Genomic DNA, 27442 nt, shown 5'->3' on the forward strand with positions numbered 1-27442 from the left:
ATCACAGGTTGGTTTACAATATAAAACCAGAAAAATGCATGACATAGTAACATCACTAAATCATCTACCTTCATTACAGCTGGAGTAAAAAAAAATACACCCTACTAAACATTATATGCTTCATTCTCTCCATGGTGTGAAAAAAATTATAAGGGGCTTCCCTAACTGAATTTGTGCCTGTACAAATCCTCCACAAAATTTGAGGACCAGAAAAAGAACATTAGTCTGTGCTTTTCACCAGCATGCTATTCTCCAAAAGGACTACACTTTGAGGTATGGAAAAGCAAATAATCCAACGAGACTTCACCTGCAGCCTGAAGCAGCTCAGTGCAAGTCATCAGTTTACTACTACAGCAAGAGTTAAGCCAAACTCTACTTAACACAGAACTACAGAGCTAGAAGGAACCTTAGAGATGCCTCTGTATTCCTGCAGGAATCCCCACCCCCTTTGCTAAAGGACAAAACAAAGAAAGATCAACACCATGACCCAATGGGTAGTAGTTTCTTTCCTTTCCTCCTTGCAGCAGATGCCCCACCCACAACTTCACAAAGAGTTGGCAAAGGCAAAAAAGTGAGGCTGCTGTTTGGAAGAGGGTGTGTGGGGGGGTGATGAATGTCCAACCAGTGCAATGTGCACATCTTGGCTAAATCCACCTAACACAGCTTTCCACACTGTGAGTGCACCACACGAAAATACTGAACAAATGGAGGCAGTGTTAGAAACTAGCCAGGCGCGTTTTGCTCCTGGCGCGGGTCCAACTGCGACCACGTGGAGATCTCTGGATGCCAGGTTGGCAATGGACATCTCCATCTGGCTGGCCCCTCCAGCTTTCTTAAGCAAGTCAGCAGAAGAGCTTATTTAGTGCATTTATATCTCACATACATGCATTTATATCTCACATACATGGTTCTCCCTCCTCCTCAGTTAATCCCTATAATGATCCTGTTAAGAGGCTGTGACTGTTCCAAGGTCACCCAATGAGCTTCTTTACAGAGTGGGGATTTGAACCCTGTTCTCCCAGGTCCTAGTCCAACACTCTAACCACTACACCACACGGGCTTCCTAGAATGCTTCTGCTATGGGGCAGCTCTATAAATTAAGTAGGTAAATAAATACTGGAAAAGCAAGATGTCACTTAAGAGAAGGATCTGAAATATTTTCCTTGGAGCTTGAATTTGTTTTATTCTGGATTGTTTTACAGTGGTACCTCGGGTTAAGTACTTAATTTGTTCTGGAGGACCGTACTTAACCTGAAACTGTTCTTACAGCACCACTTTAGCTAATGGGGCCTCTTGCTGCCGCCACGCCGCCGGAACACGATTTCTGTTCTCAACCTGAAGCAAAGTTCTTAACCTGAAGCACTATTTCAGGGTTAGTGGAGTCTGTAACCTGAAGCGTATGTAACCTGAAGCGTATGTAACCCAAGGTACCACTGTATTTGATGTATCAATGTGCTTTAAACCCATGAGAGATTCCCCCTCCCCTTAAAATATAAAGCGGTATAGTAAGGAAATAATTAGGATAATGATAATAAATTCCACTGCAAAAAGGTGCCTAGACATTGTCGTGGCGACTGTAACCCAGGTATAAGGAGTCATTTGGCGATTAGTTGATATATCTGAGTTTCTAACACTGAATGGAGAGACAGGCTGGCCATGCAGCAGGATGAAGCAATCTACTGTATTTTTCGCTCTATAAGACGCACCAGACCACAAGATGCACCTAGTTTTTTGGAGGAGGAAAACAAGAAAAAAAATACTCTGAATCTCAGAAGCCAGAACAGCAAGAGGGATCGCTGCGCAGTGAAAGCAGAAATCCCTCTTGCTCTTCTGGCTTCTGGGATAGCTGCGCAGCCTGCATTCGCTCCATAAGACGCACACACATTTCCCCTTACTTTTTAGGAGGGAAAAAGTGAGTCTTATAGAGCAAAAAATACGATACTTCAGATGACACCACAAACAGGGGATAAAATATCTGAATGGGGCTGCAAGGCTTTTTAAAGTGTTGGTCCTTGCTGCGAGGGGGAAAGACATCATTTATTCTTGACCTCACGGAGCAAAATATATAGGGCTGATATTGAATGAAGGTTACATTCTCCAGCTGAAAAGAGGTATTTGTGGAAACAGGTCTCCTAGTAGCAGCAACAGGAGGACCTTGGTTTGTTCAAATCAGAAAACGATACAGTAAGATTAAACAATTGTCAAATGATGTGAATCAAGAATACAATAGTAAAATACTAAAAATCCAGCTGAGCCTACAATATGGCCATTGTGAAAATTTCCACAGCATTCCACTACTAGCAACACAAATGTATCATTCTTAAAATTGTGAGATGCCTTTACCAGCACTCAAGGTGCCAGATAGTAACAAATCTGAAGGAGTGCCTCTTCCCGTTCAAGCCCGTCCATGTCCTAAGATCTTCTGTCAAGGCCCGGGATCAAGTGTCTTCCACATTAGAAGAATCGCTTGTAAGAACGTTAAGAACAGCCTGCTAGATCAGGCCAATGGGCCCACCTAGCCCAGCTTTCTATTTTCACAGTGGCTGAACAGTTGCCTCTGGGAAACCGGCAAGCAGGATTCGAGTGCAAGAGCTACTCTCCCGTCCTATGGCTTCCGGCAGCCCACTCCTCCATGAATTTGGCTAATACTCTTTTAAAGCTATCCAAGCTGGTGACCATCGCTGCCTTTGGTGGGAGCTAGTTCCATAGTACAGTGGTACCTCGGGTTAATTTGTTCCAAAGGTCCGTTCTTAACCTGAAACTGTTCTTAACCTGAAGCACCACTTTAGCTAATGGGGCATCCTCCTGCTGCCGCCGCCACCGTGCGATTTCTGTTCTCACCCTGAAGCAAAGTTCTTAACTCGAGGTACTATTTCTGGGTTAGCAGAGTCTGTAACCTGAAGCGTCTGTAACCCAAGGTACCACTGTATAACTGTGCAGCTACAAAGGAGAGGGCTTTTCAGAGGTGGGGCCCTGGCTTTGGAACATCCTCCCTAAAGTGCTGTGCCTAGACGCAGGGGTCAGCAAACTTTTTCAGCAGGGGGCCGGTCCACTGTCCCTCAGGCTTTGTGGGGGGTTGGACTATATTTTTTTTTGGGGGGGAGAACGAATTCCTATGCCCCACAAATAACCCAGAGATGCATTTTAAATAAAAGCACACCTTCTATTCATGTAAAAACACCAGGCAGGCCCCACAAATAACTCAGAGATGCATTTCAAATAAAAGGACACATTCTACTCATGTAAAAACACGCTGATCCCCAGACTGTCCGTGGGCCAGATTTAGAAGGCAACTGGGCTGGATCCTGCCCCCGGGCCTTAGTTTGCCTACCCATGGCCTAGAGCCGATACACTCAAGAACCAACACAGACAGACAGACAGCACCAAGAACAAACGAACAGAACCACCCCTTTCAGGAAGGCCTTGATGCACAGGGGTCAGTACTTCTGAGAAGCACTTCTGAAGCTATGTTCTGTGTGAGCTCCACTTCTATACAATCTGGTCACACCACCACGCAACAAGGCCTGATCTCACAGGCCTGATCACCTTTTGGGAGGGATGGAGAAATAGGTCTATACACACTGTAACAGATTACCAATATTATCACAACACACACGTTCTATTCAGCAATGGATTGGGGCCCATAGGGTTTTACTTCACAGCTTCAACTTTTGTATGTGAACGCTGAAAAATACAATGGAACTCAAAAACATGAGTGTTTTCATATTTTTAGGTTTGCTTGCTTGCTTATTTATTTATTTATTTATTTATTTTTATTAAAACGATTTAAAACAGCTTTTTGATTACGAAAAGAAATGCCCCACAATTTTATAAAAGCCGTAATAATATCCTATCCAATGTAAACAATCAACAATAAAATCAAGAGTAAAATATCATCAAGTGACCAAGAAAAATCAGAACTAGCAGCAATGGTGTACAGTATTCAACTGCTGGTGCAAATACTCCATAGTTCATGCCCGAAGAAAGAACAATCCACATGGTTGGTGCCACTAGAGAAGGTCACAGCACAATCAGGATTGCCTTATCCACAGACTGCAGAAACAAATATTAAATATTTACTACAGTCATACCCCACCCGTGGGGACGCGGGTGGCGCTGTGGGTAAAAGCCTCAGCGCCTAGGACTTGCCAATCGAAAGGTCGGCGGTTCGAATCCCCGCGGCGGGGTGCGCTCCCGTTGTTCGGTCCCAGCGCCTGCCAACCTAGCAGTTCGAAAGCACCCCCGGGTGCAAGTAGATAAATAGGTACCGCTTTATAGCGGGAAGGTAAACGGCGTTTCTGTGTGCTGCGCTGGTGCAGGCTCGCCAGAGCAGCGATGTCACGCTGGCCACGTGACCCGGAAGTGTCTCCGGACAGCGCTGGCCCCCGGCCTCTTGAGTGAGATGGGCGCACAACCCCAGAGTCTGTCAAGACTGGCCCGTACGGGCAGGGGTACCTTTACCTTTACCTTTACAGTCATACCTCAGGTTACGAACACTGCAGGTTGCGCGTTTTCGGGTTGCGGACTGCACCAAACCCAGAAGTACTGGAATGGGTTACTTCCGGGTTTTGGCGCTCGTGCATGCGCCGAAGCACAAAATGATGTCACGTGCATGCGCAGAATAGCGTCACGCACGTGCGAAGACGCGGTGCTTCAGGCTGCGAACGCTGCAGGTTGTGAACGTGCCTCCTGCAAAGATCACGTTTGCAACCCGAGGTATGACTGTATTATGCAGTTTGCAAACGAAATCACATAAGCAACAATAACAAAACTGTCACGGTACAAAAAATGCCACTTAGACACTTTTGCTTCTCAGAGCTTTAAAAAGAATACTTTTATTAATTTAAAATTATATATATGCCACCGTTTATAAAATGTACTTAGCCTAGGCCTGCATAGTGTAAGGACTGCAGGTTAACTGTGGTCCAATCCCTGCCTGTTTGCAATCATCTGGGTAAATTCCCAAGAATCATTTGCAACCCCTTCTTGGTGGGAACAATTAAAGGCCAGTATGGCAAAATCATTTGCATGGCATGTCAGATGATGAATTAAAAGGCCTGAGTTCAATGCTCACTCAGTCATAAACTTCCCGGGGTGACAATGGGTCAATTACCATTGTTTTAAACTACTTCACTGGATTGTTGTGAAGATAAAATGGGGAAGATTCACATATGCCCCACGGCTCATAGGAGAGAAGGTGGGATAAACAATTTAATCAGATAAAAGTGAGTGTGTAACTGCAGCTTCTCTTTGGGTTTTGAGGCATATGGCAAAGTTGGCACCAGTTTTTCCAGTCTGCTGCAACTATCCATCCACTCAGCATGGACCACTTGCAGCAAATACTGTGTGTGTGTGTGTGTGTAAACCTTGTATGCTGTTAGCAAAAACAGTGAAAAGTAGGCAGCCATGAAGAAAGGATAGCCAAAGTGGTGCACTTCAGGAGGTGTGCATGTGTTAATGGGCTAGAAAACAGAACATAGAAAGCTGTCCTATACAAAGACTGGTCCATCTAGCTCAGAATTGTCTATGCAAGCTGTCGCCAACCTAGCACCACCCAGATGTTCTGAACTACAACTCTCAACAGCCTCAGGCAACACGGCCAATGGTCAGGGATAATAGGAGCTGTGGTCAAAAACAGTACATTAGCTACCGCCGGCACAAAAGGAGTGCAGCGGCTAATAGATAATGTGCTTATCACCCTTGACTTAGTAAAAGCAAGGCGTATACAGTGATTTGCATTCTGGATTCCTGGCTTTGCTAGCTCTTAAAACACAAAAGTTATTAAGGGGGAGTGGGGAGAGAACACCCACTAGATTTCTTCCTGCTCAGGGGAACACATCAGAATTACCACAAGCAGTGGAACGAAAGGCTTGGGGAAATTGCAACACTTCCTCCATTGGTGAAGAGCTTAGAAAGCCATCCTACAGAATAATCAAGGCACAGGCAAACTCGGCCCTCCAGATGTTTTTGGGACTACAACTCCCACCATCCCTGACCACTGGTCCTGTTAGCTGGGGATGGTGGGAGTTGTAGTCCCAAAACATCTGGAGGGCCGAGTTTGGCCATGCCTGGAATAAATCCTACTACACAAGTGCAATATATTTGACTATCAAGGAATTTTTAAAAAACAGATAGAGAGAGAGAGAATGCCCTGTGACAACACCATAAAGACAAAGTATTACAGCATATGCTTTCATGAAGTAAAGTCCACTTCATCAGATGTGTATATACTGGCTACAATTGGTAGAGTTTTAGAAACACACTGCTGTCAAGAAACACTTGTCCAAAAGGCCTTATGCATATGTCCAAAAGTGCCTTTCAATATAAAACTCAAAATGTTTACATGGCAAGTCCAGTGGCCATTCACTACTGCAATAACTGGCAATCATTTTTAATACGTTCTCACACACTTCTGCAGTTTCCAGTGTAGATCAGTGTTCTTCGATCTTGGACCCCAGATGTGGTTGGACTACAACTCCCATAATCCATCACCACTGGCAAAGTTGGCTATAGATGAGAAAGGTGCTTTTCAACTTATCCATAAATGATCTAGAACATGGGTAGGCAAACTAAGGCCTGGGGGCTGGATCTGGCCCAATCGCCTTCTAAATCCGGCCCGCAGATGGTCCAGTAGAATGTGTCCCTTTATTTAAAATGCATCTCTGGGTTATTTGTGGGGCCTGTTTGGTGTTTTTACATGAGTAGAATGTGTGCTTTTATTTAAAAAGCATCTCTGGGTTATTTGTGGGGCATAGGAATTCATTCATTTCTCCCCCCCCAAAAAAAAAAATATTGTCCGGCCCCCCACAAGGCCTGAGGGACACTTGACCAGCCCTCTGCTGAAAAAGTTTGCTGACCCCTGATCTAGAGTTATGAGTGAGCAGTGAGGTACTGCTGACAATATTGTTCAGGGTTGTTAAAACAAAATGAGATTGTGGAGAGGTCCGAAGGGATATTTCCAAACTAAGTGAATGGGTGGTAAATGGTAAAAGAAATTCAGTGTAAACAAATATAAAGTGATGCATGGCTGTGAGGGGAAAAGAAAAACAAAAACACCCACTCATAATTTCACAGATATGCTCATGGGGTCTGGACTGGTGGTGACAGACTAGAAAAGAGACCTTGGGGTCATAGGGTGTAGCTTGATGAGTATGTTGACGCAGTGTGCGACAGCTGTGAAATAAGACAAATTCCATGCCATGGCTCATTAGGAAAGGAATTGAAAATAAATCTGCTATTATAATAATGCTGTTTCACAAATCTATGGTGAAATCACAATGGGAATCCTCTCTACACTTCTGGTCACATCACCTCAAAAAAGTTATTGTAGGATTGGGAATGGTTCAGAAAAGGGCAGCCAAAATGATCACAGGGATGGAACAATTCTAAAAATCTATGAGGAAAGACTGGAGCATTGGGGGCTTTTTAGAGAAAAGGTAAGAGAAACTTACAAAGTTCTGCACGGCATGGAGAAAGGAGACAGAGAAAAGCTTTTCTCCCTCTGCCGTTACACTAGAACTTGTGAATATTCAAAGAAGCTGAATGTTAAAAGATTCAGAAGAGGGAAAAGAAAGTACTTCTTTGTGCAGCGCATTGTTAGACTGCGGAACTTGCTCCCACAGAGCTTGGATGGCTTTAAAAGAGGATTAGACAAATTCATGGAGGAGATGGCTATCAGTGGCAACTAGGCAGGGAGGCTGTGCTCTACCTCCACAATTGGAGGCAGCAATGGTTCTGAATGCCAATTGCTGGAGACCACAGGAGGGGAGAGTTGCTCCTGTGCTTGTATCCTACTTGCTGGCTCCACACAGGCATCTCATTGCGAGAACAGGACGCTGGACGAGATGGGCCATTGACCTGACCCAGCAGGATCTTGTGATGTTCCTAAGATGAGAGTTGTAGTCCAACCACATCTGGAGACTCAACATTGAAGCACATCCATCCTTTGTAAAACATATCTACCTCAGAGGTAAGGAATCACGCGCCCCCCTTCCAGATGTTTCTGGTCAATCATTTTTGCTTACCACTGGCCAAGACTGATGGGGATGAAGGAAGCTGGAGCCCAACATTTGAAGGACCAGTTTCACTATCCCTGATCTATAGAAGCAACCTGCTTTTCATTACACAATAATCAATCCATTTCCAAATCCGTAAAGGGCAATAAACTAGACTCAACTGCATACTTTCAGATTAGATAGGCTGAAATCTCTAAATGAAAGCTCTGAGTGGACATCTACTTGGGAGTTCATTGTTAAAATGAGATTTGAACTGGAAAGCACCTAGGTCCCATTCTAGAACATAATCCCTTCCAGCACCCTAACCCTTCACTAAATGACAGCCAAAGGAGAAAGATCACACTATGCTTCTTGAAAGATATTCCACTTCAGATTTTGGCACACCACTGGAAGACAGAATATAGATAGCACTTCTACTCCCGAAAGTAAAACTGAGTTCAGTTTAACATGCTAATACACCACAAAATTTTATAGCCTTATTATTTTTCAGAATTTTTTGTATAAAGGAATGAATAAATGATATACTGTCACAAAGCTGCCTGCAAGAAGGTTATATATAGTCCCATCAGCATTTAGATGAACTCAGTCCAACATATTCCCATAGGACTTTTTCAGAAGTGTGCATAGGGCTGCAGCCTAAGTGACAAGTTAATATTTTTTTATATAACTGCAATGACTTCCTCCAAAGAGTCCTGGGAACTGTAGTTTGGTGAGGTACTCCTAGTTCTGTATTACACGTGTCTGTCTACTCTAGCCTCTCAAAACTAGAGGAAGGAGTGGACTATTAAACCAATGAAAGTCTGTACTGTAAATACATCCTTAGCATACTGGAGAAAAATCACTTATGTCCACATGGACAGAGACAGCAGGGTAACACAGTCATTTGTTCCTGACACCTGACAAAAATGTTTCAAAGCAAAATGGAATAAACAATACTTTTAACTCCACAACAAAGTGCAAATGGAAGAAGAGAAAGAAAATAGGACCCTTTCCAAAATAAAGGTTCAGGTAAACAGCAAATATGCTATACAATTAACACAAAACTGCAGGTAAAATTTTCAAAAAAATCAGCTACTAAATAGAAATCTAACAGACAACACATACACAGCCCATCATGTAAACCCATTTTGTGTTCACTGTTAAAACAAACGTTTTAAAAATATACATAACCACATAAGAAAATACTAGTAATGAAGACTATAGAAGCAGTGAAAAGCTATTTACACTGCTACTGGAAATTAGAACTGTGTGCCATACAACTTATTCAGGGAAATAAAGAGCTGCTTTAATATTTGAATTGTTTTGATTACCCATTCCAACAGAATTATCGACATAGAAACTGGCCAATAAGAATTTTCAATCTTGCAGAACGTCTTGGCTGAGAATAGCAGTGCCCTGCAAATCAGCCTATAAACAAGTCCACAAACTTACTAGCCAGCAAGCCTTTTTAGTAGACCACTGAAGGCTGGCTGATAAAGGGTGGAGCTGATGGCAAAGAAACCAGGAAGAAATATTGAGGACAGGAAATGGGGGTGGGGGGCCAGAGTTCCCTACATGCCACATCCAGTATCTCTCAAAAAAACATCTCTCTATTTGAAAGACTTGCCCCTTCCTGTATTGGTCATTTTTCTCTCTCACTTAACACACAATAAGTTCTCCTGGACAGCTTCACCCGTAGTGATGTGTGACTTCCATTTCAGGACTAGTATGTCCCTAGCCATGTCACTATCAAGTTATTCAGGGGTTATTCCACATACTATCTAGGGTCAGGACAGAACATGCAAGGCTCCCTATAAGATCAGACAACATCTTTCCCAGATCCAAAGGAAAATTGGCCTTTATTCTCTTTTCCCAAACCAAACAAACGCTTATGCACACACATATGATTTACTACTATGTATACTGCCCGTCACCCGCAGATCTCAGGGCAGTTTGCAACATAAAAATACGAGATAAAAATAATAGCAAAAACAAGATCAAATCCAATAGCCCCCCTCTTTTTCATCTCCTCACCGTCCCACCCCCTTCCATCCCACTCCCCTCCTCCATCCTGCCCCACATTCCCTTCTGCAGGAATCTTAACTGCAAGCCCCTCGCGGGCAGGGATCTCCCCTTTATTTTGCTTCTGCTTATGCACGGCGCTGCACAAACGAATCTCGCGCGAGAGGGGGAGGAAAGGGGCGGGAATAAGAAGGGCGGCCGCCCCCCCTCCCACCGCAAACACACGCACGACGCAAAACCTGGGAAGTGGGGTGGGGGGCCGTATCCCTCCTACCCCCTTCAAATCCCCCCGCCCCTCCAAATAACATCCCAAACTGGGGGAGGAGGAAAAGGAGATTCCCACTGCGAGTGGGAGGGGCCTGATTAGGAATAGGAGTGGAGGGGGGGCTAATGGAGAAGAGAGATGCCGCCTCTTCCCCCCCCCAAGATAGGGGGCCGCCCCCTCGTGGGGTCCCCTGAGGAAGAGGAGATGCCTCCCCCTGGTGTGGAGATGGACGGGGTCGGGCCCTGCTTTGTGGTGGAAGAGGAGGGGCGGAAATAAAGGCCTCCCGGGGTAGTCTGTTGGGGGGGACAGGGACTCGAAGCCCCCCCAGGTTCCCAGCGAGCGCTCCCCTCCCCCACGGCGCGGCCCTGAGGAGAAAGGGGAGGCCCTCACCCTGCTCGCCGGGCTCCTGCGGCGCCTGCAGGACCCGCTCCAGCTCCGGGAAGGGCAGCTCGGGCAGGTCGAGGAGGGCTCCGTATCTCTCCAGGAAGGAGCACACGACGGCGAAGTTGGGCCACGAGCCGGGGCAGGACGGGCCCTCCGTCGGCGCGGCGGCAGGGGGGGGAGGAGGCGGAGGAGGAGGGGATGGGGGAGCCGCCGCCGCCGCCGCCATCTTGGAACCTGAGAGGATGGATGGAGAAGGAGAAGGGAGGGGGGGACAGAGAGAGGGGAGGAGCGAAGGAGGCCGGCAGGGGGCGCTGCGGGCGGAGCGCGCCATCCCGGCATGCGCCGCGCGGAGGAGACGAGACGGTGCGCTCCAAGAGAAGGAGGACGCTGGGGGAAAGAGCGGCCCGGGCCCCTTCTAGGAAACCCGCGCTTGTTGTTTTCCCTGTGGCTGAGGGAAACGCAGGAACCAAAACGAGGCTGCCGAGGGGGCGGGCTGCCGGGGTTGGAGAGGGAGGGCGGGCGAGTGAGTGAGGAGCGGGGGCGGGGATAGAACGCCGCCCCGGCCAATCGCGGCGGAGGCTTGGGAAAGGTGTGTGGAGGCCATAATAATAATAATAATAAAAGGGGGGGGGGAGGAAAGCGGCTGTAGCGCCTCAGAAAAGGGAGGCGTGGCGGAAGGGGAGAAGTGGGCGTGAGAAAGCTTTTCAGTGGGCGCGGGCCGTGTCTGTATAGCGACTGCGTCCAATGACGGGCGGCAGAGGGCGCGTCCCGCCAGGGTAAGGCAGGGAGGGGAGGAAAGGCAGGTTGTTGGTCAGCGCAGGTAAGGTTTGGAGGGGAGCGGACTGGACCACTGTGTGCGGGGGGTGGGGGGTGAAATTACCGCTGGCGCTGCAGTGAGGGTGGTTCTGCGGGAGGATAAATGGGGCGGCTCATTTCCATGCACCCCTTGGGTGTTCGGAGGGAGGATTTAATGGGATATTTACCTGAGATCCCGCGGGGGGCGGGGCGTGGAGAAACCTCTCGATTCATAACTTCGCTTAATTCTTTCTAAAGCGCTTTGTGGCGCCTCAGAGACAAACATGAATAAGACTTAGAGAGTTAGTCTATAGTGCTGCTATTATTATTATTATTATTATTATTATTATTATTATTATTATTATTATTTTCTTGAATTTTTCTGCGAGTTTTTCTTGAGTTTGTCTGTTTTCTCTTTTGTAAACCACTCTGAAGTGTTTGTTTTTTTTAAAGGTGGCGTATACATTTTGTGAATGAACAAATAAATATTTGTTTAAATTTAAATTTAGATAAATAACTATTTATACACTGCCTTTCCCCGCCCCCCACAACAGAGAACCAAGGCAAAAATAAGAACCACTACAAATTTAGGCAAAAAACAATCTTAACATTGATAGGACTAGTGATGTTAAATTCTCAAGAATAATCTTTTGAAGAATACTCTCGAGAATATTCTCGGTTAATGAGGTGTGTACATTTAAAGCAGCTGTGTAGACAACACAGAATTTACAATTTGTGGAGAATATTCTCCGGAGAATTTTCTAGCAGAGAATATTCTCACCTCACATCACTAGATAGGTTTTTGTGTGTATATATGGTTTTAGTCCTATCAAAACCATACAAACGATCACAGCAAAAACAGCATGGCACAAGCCCTTTCTTTAAAAGCACTCAGTTCCCCATAGCCTTTTGGGACAAGAAATTCTCCACCTGCTAGCAGAAGTATAGCAAGGAGGGAGGCAGTCTTATCATCGTTAAGGAAGAAGCTCCAAAGTCTGGGAGCAGCCACAGAGAAGGCCCTTTCCCCCCTCCACAACTGCTGAAACCCATCTTTCTTTTATACATGGAAAAGAAAATGGCAAAGAGGCTTGCATCACTAACAAACTTCAAAATAAAATACAGATTATCTGAAGAAGTGTGCATGCACACGAAAGCCTCATACCAATAACAAACTTAGTTGGTCTCTAAGGTGCTACTGGAAGGATTTTTTTTATTTTGTTTTGACTACGGCAGACCAGCACAGCTACCTACCTGTAACAAACTTCAAGCTACACTTCAGGAAATAGATAACCATGGAGTAAGTCTTGCTGAACTTCTGAGTAAACACATTCAGGGTTACGCTATGTGTCTTCATAGTAAGCTTTGTGGCACCTCTTAAAGGTTATCACATTTTATTGCGGGGTATAAGCTTTCACCGGCCAGAGTCCACTTCAATAGAAGCATTATCCTCGATAGGTGCATATATGTAAACTGTAAACTGTGCATCCGAAGCTTCTACCACCGTAATGGTTAATCTGTAAAAGGTTTTCACATCTCAGCGGCCCATGGAACTGGACTACCTGAAATAAGGTGAGCTTTCGTTCATATAATTTTAAAGCTCTAATTTGAGTCCGGCAATTTTATCTGTTTAACTATAATAATAATAATAATAATAATAATAATAATTTATTATTTCTACCCGCCCATCTGGCTGGGTTTCCCCAGCCACTGGGTGGCTTCCAACAGAAGGTTAAAAAGACATTAAAGCATTAGTCGTTAAAAACTTTCCTAAACAGGGCTGCCTTCCCTAAACCTCGCAGAAACCTCAGTTGGTCCAAAATGCAACAGCCAGATCACTGGCTGGGGTTCCGTTTAGATCTCATGTAACCTCAGTTTTAAAACAGCTATACTGGTTGCTAATTCATTTCCGGGCCCAATTTAAGGTGCTCAGGTTTGTGTTTAAAGCCCCAAATGACTCAAGCCCTAAATGATTGAAAGGCCACCTCCTTCCCTACAGTCCCTCATGGGTGCTAAAATCAGCAGAGGGGCCCCTCTTGGTAGTCCCTCTACCCTCGGAGGCGTTGGGGGATGGCGGTCTGCGTGAGGGCCTTCTCTGTGGTGGCCCCTAAGCTGTGGAACTCCCCATTGAGGTGTGTCTGGCACCTTCATAATACAGCTTCCAGCGAATGCTGAGAGGCACCGCTTTACCCTGGTTTTTGACACTTGAGGTGTATATTTTTAAGGACCCGCCTTATTCTACGGGTTATAGGGCGGCATATAAATTTAATAAATAAATAAAATAAAAAATAAGTTCTTATGATTGTAAGTTATTTAACCCAATCTGGAACCTTAGGGTGAAGGATGGGTAATTATTGATGATAACAATAGGGATATCTGTGTTCTTATGTTCATATTTTGTGTACCAATTGTACTACAAAAGGGTTCTTCACTGGCTGGCTGCAGAGGGTGGAACTGAACTTCTTTCTCAGAGGCAGTGCTGCTGCAGCCTGCCGGCTTTTCTCATTGACTCTGTGGGTGCCCGGTCCCCACAATTATATTATTTTGGGCGCCCAAGCATCCACAGAGCCCTGGAGTTGGCTCCTATGGCATGTTTGTGTATGTTACTCAAGTTGCAAAGGCCCAGGTCTGATGTAAATAAATACCTTATCTATCTAGAACTGGTCCTTAAGAAAGGCCCCTTCAGTCTGTTTGATTAAAAGGAGGGTAGAAGGTTCTTGCACTGCTTCTGATACTCTGTGCAAAGGGCATGCAGCAGTGGTGCCAAAGGTGTGGTCTATTTGCCAGCCTTTCTTATTTTAATTTATATCCTATCTTTTGGTTATGGACATGGTTTTCCCATTCTCAGTCTACAGGAAATGACAGTTTGTTACTTTGTGAGTGGCCCGCAATGAACCTTGGGCTTTTGCGTGCTTGTACAGTGGTACCTCGAGTTAAGTACTTAATTCGTTCCGGAGGCCGTTCTTAACCTGAAACTGTTCTTAACCTGAAGCACCACTTTAGCTATCGGGGCCTCCTGCTGATGCCGTGCTGCCGGAGCACGATTTCTGTTCTCATCCTGAAGCAAAGTTCTTAGCACAAGGTACTATTTCTGGGTTAGCGGAGTCTGTAACCTGAAGCGTCTGTAACCCGAGGTACCACTGTATTCTCCTTCTCTTCTTTCGCACATTGGATGTGAGAGACCACAAATGCCCTATTCTGGTTTTAATCAAATCACAATTGCCCTTGACACTCAAACACAGGAAACTGTGCTTTACATAAAGCTGATTTGGTTAGAACAAAACACATTTGATTGGTGGTTTCAGATCTTGGTTGGTAAACAACTCACAGTTTCCTGAGTTTGGATGTCACAGGGAACTGTGGTTAGTTTGACATCATAAGCAGAAACCTTCAATCTCTTCCTGCTGTTGTGCAGTGGGGAACACGTGATCCTAGGCTTGAAACGACTTGTTCACAGAGCAGGAAACTACTACGCTAAACCACAACAGAACGTTAAAACAGCAACTTAAAAACCCTGCGTGAATTTAAAAGTCTTTACCTGGCTCCAGAAAGGTGATCAAGAGTGCACCAATGGAGCTGGAACCCAAAAGCCCCCTTCTTCATAGCAATGCACTTCATTACACAGGAGCAACATTTGGAGCAATTCCTCCAAAGAGGATCTTAAGGTTCGGGTTGACATAAGCAGAAAGAGGCACCATTTCAGATAAATTGATCCTGAGCCGTTTAAGGCCTTACAGGGTAAATAGGAAACCTTCAGCAATGAGGGCTGCATTCCTTTCTGAGCAGCCTTGCAGAGGCTGAAGTGAGGTTAAAGCGGGTGGTGCAATGAATGTAAATTTTGCTTTGCTTCTGAAATGGATGTGTGAGAAGGCCTTTCAATTGGGTCAAGAAATGGACTTTTAATACTCTTCCAGTCCTAGTTTGAACCAGCAGCAGTTTCCGGACCTTTTCCAATACTAAACCATAGTTTCCAGTTGCACCTCTACTAAAAAAAAAGAGTGTCGTTGTTTTGAATTAAAGCTTAGCTGTTATCCCTGCTCTTTTGCCACCAAACCTGTGTCTTTTTAAAAAAATGATTGCTACATTCTGCTTTTGTGTCCACAGGATTAAGTATGCAGTACACCCTAATGGGGGCCACTGATGGTTCTTGCTCATTAATTTGGCAGCGTGGGGGGAAGAGCGAGGGAAAATACACTTTTCTCATACTGGGTGGGCAGGCAATCCTTGATGCGTCCAGACCCTTAGCGCTGATTCTTCTTGGCTTGGCATTTTAAAGCAGCGTGTTGGAGTCTTCTCTTGGTGATAAGGCGGGGAGCGAGGTTGAAAGGTTAGCCTTGCGTTATTTGATCCTTTCTGCCCCTGTCAGCAGGCATTCCTGCTGGGGGGAAAAATATCTGTTAATCCAAGACTTCACTTATATATGAAGGAAGAGAGGGAGGTGAGTTGCTGTTGTTTTAATGGCGGCAGTGATCTCCTTGCAAAGGATTTATCGGGAGAAAAACCTGAACAATTTAAAGAACCGTAGGGGTGTGTAGTAAGACGCATCTTTGACCGAGACTCCAGATTTAGCTGAAGCAAGAGCACTGAGCTGCTCTGAGCAGTGGGGTTTGGCTGCCTTTCCTGCCACTTGGTGTGGAATAGAAATCGCTTTTATTTATGTAAGCATTGTGGAAGAGCGAGTGGCGATGCTTCGAGCAACTGCTAACATTCAGCGGAAGTCGGTTCCAGAGAGATTGGCAAGGCACTACACATACAGTTATGCCGCGCTTGGAAGAGTTGTGCCCCATCTGCACTTAAAGCAGTATCGTACCACTTTAAAAGTAATGGCTTCCCCTCAAAGAATCCTGGGAACTTTAGTTTAAGGATGCTGAGAGTTCCAAGGTGACCCCTGTTCCCCTCACGGGGCTACAGTTCCCCAAGTGGTTTAACAATCAATCTGTTTTCCCAGACTATTCTGGGAATTGTAGCTCTTAGCACCCTTAAAAGGTAAAGGTAAAGGGATCCCTGACCGTTAAGTTGCGAACAACTCTAGGGTTGCGGCGCTCATCTCGCTTTATTGCCCGAGGGAGCCAGCATACAGCTTCTGGGTCATGTGGCCAGCAGGACTAAGCCGCTTCTGGCGAACCAGAGCAGCGCACGGAAACACCGTTTACCTTCCCGCCGGAGCGGTACCGTAGGTGACTGCGGAGACCAAGTCTAGATCCACACCTCCTTCCACAGTGGGGACACAGGTTTCCGGGCAGGAGTTGATCATAGTGAGGGTTTGCCAAATGTGCCTTCCTCTTGGCACATTTCTCCCTTTCGTCCTGAGTTCGAGAGTCTTCAAAGCCCATGACACCTTTGGTAAAGGCTGTTCTCCAACTGGAGCGCTCACAGGCCAGTGTTTCCCAGCTCACTGGCAGAAGAAGAGGGGGGTGGGGGTGCCATCGCGGCTGCCCTCCACCCATGCAGGGCGCCACGCCCCCACAGGTGTTGTGCCACGCCCACACCTGCTCTCTGCCCCCACCACCCCGGTGCCAGAGCATAAAGCTCTGCCACTGTCCCAGCTGTCGGTGTTTATGCTACATTTTTTTAGGTTTGCCTTGAGAGCGTCTTTAAACCTCTTTTGTTGTCCAACAGCATTATGCTTTCCATTCTTAAGTTAGGAATAGAGTAGTTGCCTTGGAAGGCGATAATCGGGCATCCGAACAACATGACCAAGTCAATGAAGTTGATGCTGAAGAATCCTTGCTTCGACACTCAGCATCTCCCTCCTGCCACTCATCATTTTCTCTTGCAGTTTACTCTTGCAGATACTTCTGTCCTTTGCATAGTGTGCTAGTTTCTGTACACACACTCCTGGCAAGCGAGAAGCCTCATCAGAGTTTGAGGACACAGTCCAGCCAGGCAAAAACACTCCTCTGGAGGACCAATGGGGCTATGGGGCTTAAGGAGAGTCACCGAGTTCAGAGAGAGAGAACTGGCGAGGCTGCGTTTGGTCATTGAGCCAGAGGCTTCCCATCCCAGCTTTAGCTTAGTAATAAGAAGAACACCCACGTCTTCACAGGTGTGGATTGATTAGACCAGGCACGTTCAACAGGTAGATCATGATCTATCAGTAGATCATTGGACGTCTGTGGTAGATCACTGATAGATCATGGGCTCCCCCCCCCCAAATAAGCTCAACAGTTACAGCCTGCACCCTCAAAAAACGGGGCTTTCCTCTTCCTTAAAAAAAGCTTAATGGCAAGAGCAGTTAGACAATGGAATGTAGAGGGTACATAGGAAGTGGAGGGATACCAGATTAGACAATTGGTTCAACCATATCATAGGGACACGGGTGGCACAGTGGTCTAAACCACTGAGCCTTGTGGGCTTGCCAATCGGAAGGTTGAGGGTTCGAATCCATGCAACGGAGTGAGGTCCTGTTGCTCTGTCCCAGCTCCTGCCAACCTAGCAGTTCAAAAGCACAACAGCACAAGTAGATAAATAGGTACCACTCCGGCGGGAAGGTAAACAGCATTTCCGTGCGCTCTGGTTTCCGTCAACGGTGTTCCATTGCGCCAGAAGCAATTTAGTCCTGCTGGCCACATGACCCAGAAAGCTGTCTGTGGACAAACGCCGGCTCCCTCAGCCTGAAAGCAAGATGAGCGCCGCACCCCATAGTCACCTTTGACTGGACATAACCATCCAGGGGTCCTTTATCTTTTACCTTTACCTATACCCAGTGTGTGTGTTTTTCTGGGGGGACGCAGGAGGACGCATACCCCTAAACATTTTGTGCATCTAAGATCTACTGTTAGATCCCCGGGAGGTTTTGGTAGATCTCGGTTGATCGCTGGGTCCCTTTCCATTATTGAATTATAATCCTGCCTGCCCCCATGGCCCACCCTCCATGATCTGCAGTATGGAAGGCGGAGTATACTGATCTGTTGGTGAGTGCCTGTTCCCCTTCTTCCCTAAAAAAAAATATCAACAACTTTGCCTTTAACTCACAAAAAACGGGGCTTTCCTCCTTCCTAAAACATGCTCAACAACTTTGACCTGAACCCCCAAAAAGGGGGTCAACCACTGCCAGTTTATAACTCTGTGTGTAGATCGCAGTCTCCTGGAAGTTGGCCACTCCTGGATTAGACTATATCCCATAATGATTTTGGGGTCAAACCCTTTACCTGAAAATGGGGATCGTCCAATAGGGAATGGCTCCCTCGCTCAGACACCCTCAGACAGTGGCGTAGCGTGGGGGGTGCGGGGGGGGCCGGCCGCACCGGGCGCAACATCTGGGGGTTAGGGTTAGGGGGCGCAAATCCATGGGTTAGGGGGCGCAAATTACTTGCCTTGCCCCGGGTGCTGACAACCCACGCTACGCCACTGCCCTCAGAAGAGTCTACTACCTTTTCTTGATGGCTTTTAAAACCACAGTTAGGTTGGGAAATGATCCATAATGAATTGGGGGGGGGGAATGTTAAAGTACTTTCTCCCCCTCAAAACAGAGTCCTTTCTGATTGGGGATAATTCAGACAAATTCCCAGGTGTCGAAAAAGGTTATTTATGTATGCCGCTACTGCGACCTGTGTTTTGTGAGCCCCAAAATGGAAAACGAACGAGGTTCCAACCAAAAAAGAATGGCAACTGAAGTTGACAGAATATGCCAAACTCACAGACTTAACATGCAAAACAAGAGAACAAGAAGAACATACATGCAGAGAAGTTTAGGAAACGTTTATTGAATATATGGGAAATAATTGTGTACAGCTGAAAATACTGGCAGCATTAAGATAAATTCAACGGTGTAAATAAGTTTTGATGGATGCAATAATGGAGTACTGAATGGGATAGTTTTTGTAAAATATGCAGGGATTTATGATATGTAAAATGAACCATGGAACGAGAAGGGAAGATATCCTTAAGATATCTACATCTTAAGGATGTTAAATGAATACTTTAAATTGTAAAGCAGAAATACACACACACACAGTGGTACCTCGGGTACCTGCCACTGCACCGCCACTGCAAGATTTCCGTTCTCATCCTGAAACAAAGTTCTTAACCTGAAGCACTATTTCTGGGTTAGCGGAGTCTGTAACCTGAAGCGTATGTAACCCGAGGTACCACTGCGTATATACACACACACACACACACACATACCTAAAACCACTGTTAATAATAATAATAATAATAATAATAATAATAATAATAATAATAATAATTTATTATTTATACCCCACCCTTCTGGCTGGGTTTCCCCAGCCACTCTGGGCGGCTTCCAAAATAATATTAAAATACTGCGATACATCAAACATTAAAAGCTCCCCTAAACAGGGCTGCCTTCAGATGTCTTCTAAAAGTCTGGTAGTTGTTGTTCTCTTTGACATCTGGTGGGAGGGCGTTCCACAGGGAGGACGCCACTACCGAGAAGGCCCTGTTAGAGCACTAGGCTGTTCTCATGTTCACTCTCTTATCTTTCAGACAGTCAAAATCCATCTGAAGATGTCCTCTCCTGAAATCGCTTCTCTCTCTTGGGGCCGGATGACTGTCAAAGGCTGTTCCACGACTTACAAGGACTGTAAAGTCTGGCCTGGGGGCAGCCGGACTTGGGACTGGAGAGAGACGGGAACTGACGTACGTGCCTTTGCTTACCCTCTTCTTAGTTATCTGGGGGCCACTTGAGTATTGTGGACTTGGGCTGCAGCTACACAGCTATAAAAAACGCTCTGAAAACGCTCTGGAAAAACCCTGTTTTCATAGAGTTCCAATTTCAGCTCTACAGCGCCATCTGGTGTCGCAGTGATGTAACACGTTTATAACGCTTTATTTTTGCTAATGTAGCCAAGTCTTTGGAAGAGGTTCAGAAAAGGGCAGCCAAAGTGATCGAAGCGGGTGGAGTGACTCCCCACTGTGAAAGTTTGAGGCATTTGGGTCTTTGAGTTTAGAGAAAAGGCAGGTATTTGTCGACCTGCCTGGAATTTATGAAATTGCAACATGGCATGGAGAAAGTGGGAAGAGAAGGTTTTTTCCCCTCTTTGTGCTAGAAATTGTCAATATCCAATGAAGCTGAATGTTGGAAGATTCAGGATAGAGAAAAAAAATTCTTCTTCGTGCAGCACCTTGTTAGACTGCGGAACTCTCTTCCACAGGAGGCAGCGGTGGCCACAAACTTGGATGGTTTTAAAAGGGGATTAGACAGATTCATGGCTTTCAGACATTAAGAGCTGTTTGGTGGGGGGGGGTCTCACTTGGAGGGGGGTTCTACTTCATTACATTTCCCGCCTCTGATGCCTCAGTTTCCTTCCTCCCAAAAATCTCCCTTTCTAATTCTCAGGGCCTACATAGTTATTGAATATTGCATGCTGGGAGCGAAGAAATCTGCTCTATGTGCTATAGGGTGTTTCATAACCCCCCCCCCTCCCGAAAATGCCTGCTCCAAAAGTCTTATCTTACAACACTATGGATTATATAGCTATATCTGAAATTCCATGCGTATCAGTTAATATCTTGACCCTCCTCCACGAAAATAATGATAATATAATAAAAAAAAAATGTTATACCCAGCCCTTCCCGGTTCAGAAAACCGGGCTCAGGGCGGCTAACAACAAATTTAAAGCAATTGAGGCAACAAAAACAGCTTAAATTGCAGTATAAAACGTGAGTAACAATAAATTCAGAATTCAAAAATCAATTTAGGGGGGAAATCCACCCAATAAGCATTAGATGATCACCAGGGCTAGCTGGCTAAATTAGTCCCATTTGGACCAGCGAGGAGACCAGGGGAGAATTAGCTATGGGATCCCAGAGCGGGTAATCTTCATAAAAAGAGGAGAGGGAGGGAAGGAAGGGGAATAAAAGATCAGGCTAAGTTCAAATTGAAAGCCAGGCGAAAATAGCTGTTTACTTGGGCGTTTTCCTATGTCGCGAAGGCTGAAATTTCCATTTAGTGGAGCAGGGTCAAGATATTAACTGATATGCATGAAATTTCAGATATAGCTATATATTCTCTAGTTTAGTAAGATAAGACCTTTGGAGCAGGCATTTTTTTTTAAAAAAAAGTTTTTTATGAACTGCCCTAATGTGCTGTGGGTTTCATCTAAAACAATAGACCTTTGCAGCGGTGGGGGTGAAGGATAGAGGAAGGGCATTTTCTCCCTGTTTTCACAGCAGCTACTATTTTTACTTTAAATAATTTTTTTAAAAAGAAACCTCAGCTGCCGCAGCTCTCATAAACCCAATTATCTTCTTCTGCCCCTTCACTCTACACTAATCAGTTCCAACTTGAGGTGCCCACTACAGCTCACCTCAAGGTCCCGTTTTCTAAAAGATCTGGGTTCTTCCCCACCCCTTTCTCCCTGTAAAAGAAAATAAAAATACTGTTTTGCTAAAACATCACACACACACACACCCCACATACACACAAACATCAGGTCTTTTGTGCTGCCTGGAAATAAAATCCTCTTTTTCTTCCTCTTTCACGGCACCGCTGTTTCCAGAGCACTCCTTGCTGGCAGCAGAACCTTTCAACCAGCCAATTATTGTAATTACAGTAAACCCAGACCTCCTTTTTCTTTTGTTGAGGTTGTCATGTGACCAACCATTAAAAGTGTTCCAGAATGTTTGGGGCTGGGCTTTTTTTTTTTTAAGCTACGGGGAAGAAAAACCTCTCTCTCCCTCCTTCCGTCTGCCAGGCAAATCACAATCTGAATTATCCTGCATGCCTGTCTTCTTCCATGTTGCCCATTGCAAAGATAATCTGTCCCCAGCTGGGTTAAACCAAGTGAATTTACCGCTTTCACAACTGCGGTCCAGCCTTAGCAGGTTAGGGGAAAATACTTGACCGCACAAAGGCCTTATATGGGAGGCGAATAAATTGTCAATGATGCCTACCTGTACCTTGAATGAAACTGCCCATTTGGACAGAAGCCAGAGGTTCTTAGGCTGCGGGGCAGTTACGAAATAAAAAACGCTGCAAAGCTTCTGTCGGAAGCTAAAAATAGTCTGGCAAATGCTCGGAAGTCTATTTGGAACAGCTGTGCATTGTGTGCAAACGTCTTGTCTGCAAACTTCACAGACCGTGGATGGCTGCCAGCCATCCACTTATTATGCAGATTTAAGTTACGAATTGCAACTTCAAGTTTAGCAGAAGTAACAACTGAAATGAAAAGGACATGTCTGTCTGCCTTTGTTGCTGTCGTTTAGTCGTGTCCGACTCTTCATGACCCCATGGACCAGAGCACGCCAGGCATTCCTGTCTTCCACTGCCTCCCGCAGTTTGGTCAAACTCATGTTCATAGCTTCAAGAACACTGTCCAACCATCTCGTCCTCTGTCGTCCCCTTCTCCTTGTGCCCTCCATCTTTCCCAACACCAGGGTCTTTTCTCTTCTCATGAGGTGGCCAAAGTCTTGGAGCCTCAGCTTCAGGATCTGTCCTTCCAGTGAGCACTCAGGGCTGATTTCCTTCAGAATGGAGAGGTTTGATCTTCTTGCAGTCCATGGGACTCTCAAGAGTCTCCTCCAGCACCATAATTCAAAAGCATCAATTCTTCGGCAATCAGCCTTCTTTAGGGTCCAGCTCTCACTTCCATACATTGCTACTGGGAAAACCATAGCTTGAACTATACGAACCTTTGTCGGCAAGGGGATGTCTCTGCTTTTAAAGATGATGTCTAGGTTTCTCATCGCTTCTCCCAAGAATCAGGTGTCTTGTCATTTTGTGACTGCTGTCACCATCTGCAGTGATCAGATGTCTGCCTTAGTATACCAAAACATCTCTTACCCTCATAAAGTTCTTAATGTTGAGTAAAAAAATCTCCTTTATTATAACTTCCCTCCAGGGCAGAAAATAAGCTTGCTCCATCTTCCACGTGACAGTTCTTTAGATATTTGAAGAAGGCTAATAATAATAATTTATTTATTCCCTGCCCATCTGGCTAGGTTTCCCCAGCCATTCTGGGCGGCTTTCAACAGAATATTAAAATACAATAATCTATTAAACATTAAAAGCTTCCCTAAACAGGGCTGCCTTCAGATATCTTCTAATAGTCTGGTAGTTGTTTTTCTCTTTGACATCTGGTGGGAGGGCGTTCCACAGGGCAGGTGCCACCACCGAAAAGGCCCTCTGCCTGGGTCCCTGTAACTTGGCTTCTCACAGGGAGGAAACTGCCAGAAGGCCCTCGGCGCTGGACCTCAGTGTCTGGGCTGAACGATGGGGGTGGAGACGCTCCTTCAGGTATACTGGACTGAGGCCGTTTAGGGCTTTCAAGGTCAGCACCAACACTTTGAATTGTGCTCAGAAACATACTGGGAGCCAGTGTAGGTCTTTCAAGACCGGTGTTATGTGGTCTTGGCGGCCGCTCCCAGTCACCAGTCTAGCTGCCACATTCTAGATTAGTTGTAGTTTCTGGGTCACCTTCAAAGGTAGCCCCACATAGAGCGCATTGCAGTAGTCCAAGCGAGAGATAACCAGAGTATGCACCACTCTTCATACCCAACTCCTTCAACCATTCCTCCCAAGGCTTGGTTTCCAGACCCTGGATCATCTTGGTTGCCCTCCTCTGCACACGTTCCAGCTTGTCAACATCCTTCTTAAATTGTGGCGCCCAGAACTGGACACAGGGCTCCAGGTGGGGTTTAAACAAGGCGGAACAGAGCCTTATTATTTAACGCCTTTCCCTTTACTTCCAAATACAGCATGTTCCAGGTGTGCAGCCCGCAGATGTGGAAGAAGTTGTTCGGAAGGGTGCCGAGACTTTAGTGATTGGCCGTGGCATGAGCGAAGCCTTGCAGGTACTTTTGCTAGGCTTGGTGGGACTGGGAGTCTGGTTGCAAAATTCAGAATCCAGTGGCGGGGTCTGGTGGCATTCTATTGCCAGCCAATTGACACTAGCTGAGTATTATTCTAGGGACGTGGATGGAGCTGTGGGTTAAACCACAGAGCCTAGAGCTTGCTGATCAGAAGGTCAGCGGTTCGAATCCCCGCGACGGGGTGAGCTCCCGTTGCTCGGTCCCTGCTCCTGCCAACCTAGCAGTTCGAAAGCACATCAAGTGCAAGTAGATAAATATGTACCGCTCCAGCGGGAAGGTAAACAGCGTTTCCGTGCGCTGCTCTGGTTCGCCAGAAGCCATGTCATGCTGCCCACATGACCCGGAAGCTATACGCCGGCTCCCTCGGCCAATAAAGTGAGATGAGCGCCGCAACCCCAGAGTCAGCCACGACTGGACCTAATGGTCAGGGGTCCCTTTACCTTTTACCTTAATACCGGTGCAGCTAACTCTGACAGGTAGCCTGGGTTCAAAACGATGCCCAGGTTCCAGCTATGTGGGAATGGCTACGGGAATGTCTTGAACTAGCTGAAACTGACAAGAGACTGGACAGATTTGATTCCTAAGAGGAACGGCATGTTTTATGGCACAAAGTAATGTGGTTGGGTTTTTGGAAATTTTGGAAACATTAGACTTGAAAGTCATTTATTTATGTGAAGTGTGATTTATGCATACATGTGGCAACCATTTCAGTCGACAGGGGTTCTGCCCCACTCCAGGTCCAAAGGGACTAGGGGATGGGCGCTATCTGGTTTTCAGCATTGCAATACAGTGGTGCCTCGCAAGACGAAAAGAATCCGTTCTGTGAGTCTCTTCGTCTAGCGGTTTTTTCGTCTTGCGAAGCAAGCCCATTGACGGATTAGCGGGTTAGCGCTATTAGCGGCTTATCGGCTAATTGGATCAGCTGATAAGCGGCTTAGCGGCTTAGAAAAAGGGGGGGAGGGAAAAACCCCCGCAGGAACTCGCAAGACATTTTTGTCTTGCGAAGCAAGACCATAGGAGATTTGTTTTGCGAAGCACCTCCAAAACGGAAAACTCTTTTGTCTAGCGAGTTTTCAGTCTTGCGAGGCATTCGTCTTGCGGGGCACCACTGTATATCATCAGCTAAACATCGCAGTATACTGATACAACCCAAAAGTGCTTCTCCGGGCACGCATGCGCAGAAGCGGTCTACTGCTTCTCCTCCGGTTGCGAAAACCTCGGGATCCAGCCGGACCTCTGGAAAGGATCCCATTCACAACTGGAGGTACCACTGTACGTACAGTCATGCCTTGGCTCCTGAACGCCTTGGGAGTCGAACGTTCCAGCTCCCGGACGATCGAAACCCGGAAGTGAGTGTTCCAGTTTTTGAATGTTCTTTTGGAAGCCGAACATCCAACGGGGCTTCCGATTGGCTGCAAGAGCTTCCTGCAGCCAATCAGAAGCCGCGTTTTGGTTTTTTAACATTTCGGAAGTCAAACGGACTTCCGGAACAGATTCTGTTTGACTTCCAAGGTACGACTGTATATCACGATGTCTGAAATAAGGATGGCACTATGCAGAGGCATTGGCTGGCTTCATGGTTTTTCCTGCATCGTGATTTCAGCCAACACCTGCTCTTGTGATTCGTGCTCCCTGCAGAAGGCAGGGGGAGAGCTGAGTCGGCAGTTCACAGGGGCTGCAGGAATCGAGAGAAGCATCGGCTTGGGTTCACGGTTTTTCCCACATTGTGATTTTTGCATAGCACGCACACACATCATAATACACGATACAGTGGTACCTCAGGTTACATATGCTTCAGGTTACAGACTCCGCTAACCTAGAAATATTACCTCAGGTTAAGAACTTTGCTTCAGGGTGAGAACAGAAATCGTGCTCCGGCGGCGTGGCGGTAGCGGGAGGCCCCATTAGCTAAAGTGGTGCTTCAGGTTAAGAACAGTTTCAGGTTAAGAACAGACCTCCAGAACGAATTAAGTTCTTAACCAGAGGTACCACTGTATATTGCCAGGCCCAAAATTATGAAACTGATATTACGATAGGGACTTCAGGCTGGTTTGGGACAATATATTGATATATTGCCCAGCCCTAAAAAGGACTTGCACATTGGCAGTTGTGAATCAATTGGATGAGCGCAAAACGGTCGCTGCGTGTATTTCAAAGTACAGTGGTACCTCGCAAGATGAAAAGAATCCGTTCTGTGATTCTCTTCATCTAGCGGTTTTTTCGTCTTGCAAAGCAAGCCCATTAGCGGATTAGCGCTATTAGCGGCTTTTAGCAGCTTATCTGCTGATCGGATCAGCTGATAAGTGGCTTAGCGGCTTAGAAAAAGGGGGGGGGAGGGAAAAAACCAGCAGGAACTCGCAAGGCATTGTCTTGTGAAGCAAGCCCATAGGAAATTCGTTTTGCAAAGCACCTCCAAAACAGAAAACCCTTTCGTTTAGCGGGTTTTCCGTCTTGCGAGGCATTCGTCTTGCGGGGCACCACTGTATAAAAAAGAGAAAGGGAGCCGCTAACTGGGTTTTATGCATGTTAGCAATGAAGTTACAGCTTGTGTGCAAGAAGAGACTCCTCTCTGACTCTTTTCTCTTCCCGATTTCTCAAGGTGCCGTCATCCACCGTGGACTACCTGAAGAGCCATGGGATCGATGTGCTGGTCCTGCAGACGGAAAAAGCTGTGAAAGAGTACAACGCTTTGGCCAGCAAAGGGGCCAAAGTGGGCGGGGTCTTCCATTCCACCTGCTAGAGCAAACTTCCCCAACTTGGGTGCCCCCCAGATGATTTGGGTTCCAGCTCCCATGAGCCCCTGTGAAGCTGTCTGCGGGCACCAGGTTGGCAAAGCCTGCTTAGAAAGATGAAGCCACCTCTCCCTTTCAACCGTCTTGTGCCTTCATGTGAATAAAAGAGAGCACTTTTGGGTCAGCAGGCAGTCTGTGTATGCATCGCTGTGTGCCAAGTCTTGAAAGCTTTCAAAACAAAAACCACAAATGCTGAATTTCACTAGCCTAGGAGTCAAAAGGTTTAGAAGTGGGCAGCAGTCGCGAAGCCACACGGCCAAGAGTGCCTTGCAATTTCAGTTCAGGATTCCTGAACATTCAAGAGTCCTGCAGGATCAGGCCAACCGCCTGTCTAGAAACCCGCAAACATGGCATTTAATTCAGAATGCGGCAGCTAGACTGGTGACTGGGGGCGGCCTCCGAGACCATATAACACCGGT

At 46.2% G+C, this 27442-nt stretch overlaps 3 protein-coding genes across 7 annotated transcripts in view; 1 reads left to right on the forward strand and 2 right to left on the reverse strand.

Moving 5' to 3' along the window:
- RSF1 (remodeling and spacing factor 1) overlaps positions 1-11011 on the reverse strand; it is a 52478-nt gene extending 41467 nt beyond the window's left edge. Inside the window, exon 1 of the mRNA XM_082218985.1 lies at positions 10672-11011. Coding sequence (XP_082075111.1) covers positions 10672-10996 — 325 coding nt within the window. The 5' untranslated portion in view covers positions 10997-11011. The remainder of the gene's footprint in view (positions 1-10671) is intronic.
- Positions 978-27442, reverse strand: part of KCTD14 (potassium channel tetramerization domain containing 14) — an 87112-nt gene continuing 60647 nt past the window's right edge. Inside the window, exon 3 of the transcript XR_014218760.1 lies at positions 978-1390. The gene's annotated coding sequence lies outside the window, so the exon portion shown is untranslated. The remainder of the gene's footprint in view (positions 1391-27442) is intronic.
- On the forward strand, positions 11153-27147 carry AAMDC (adipogenesis associated Mth938 domain containing). 5 transcript variants are annotated; one of them, XM_082219667.1, is made up of 4 exons: positions 11153-11254; positions 19906-20058; positions 24118-24213; positions 26831-27147. In XM_082219667.1, the coding sequence occupies exons 2-4, from the start codon at positions 19927-19929 to the stop codon at positions 26969-26971; spliced, it is 369 nt and encodes a 122-aa protein (XP_082075793.1). In that variant the 5' UTR covers positions 11153-11254; positions 19906-19926; the 3' UTR covers positions 26972-27147. The 5 variants fall into 5 exon arrangements, with proteins under 5 accessions (XP_082075793.1, XP_082075792.1, XP_082075791.1 ...); XM_082219666.1 differs by lacking the exon at positions 11153-11254 and adding an exon at positions 11312-11441; XM_082219665.1 differs by lacking the exon at positions 11153-11254 and adding an exon at positions 11362-11485.

Source organism: Podarcis vaucheri, assembly GCF_965113315.1.
Source record: "Podarcis vaucheri genome assembly, chromosome: 4".
In the NCBI taxonomy this organism is placed as follows: Eukaryota; Metazoa; Chordata; class Lepidosauria; order Squamata; family Lacertidae; genus Podarcis; species Podarcis vaucheri.

Bases quoted from the DNA above. Each gene is read 5' to 3' on its own strand.
- AAMDC (XM_082219664.1), top strand. The intron at 20,059-24,117 runs GTACGTGCCTTT...TTCCAAATACAG, and splicing joins GGAGAGAGACGGGAACTGAC to CATGTTCCAGGTGTGCAGCC. The intron at 24,214-26,830 runs GTACTTTTGCTA...CGATTTCTCAAG, and splicing joins GCATGAGCGAAGCCTTGCAG to GTGCCGTCATCCACCGTGGA.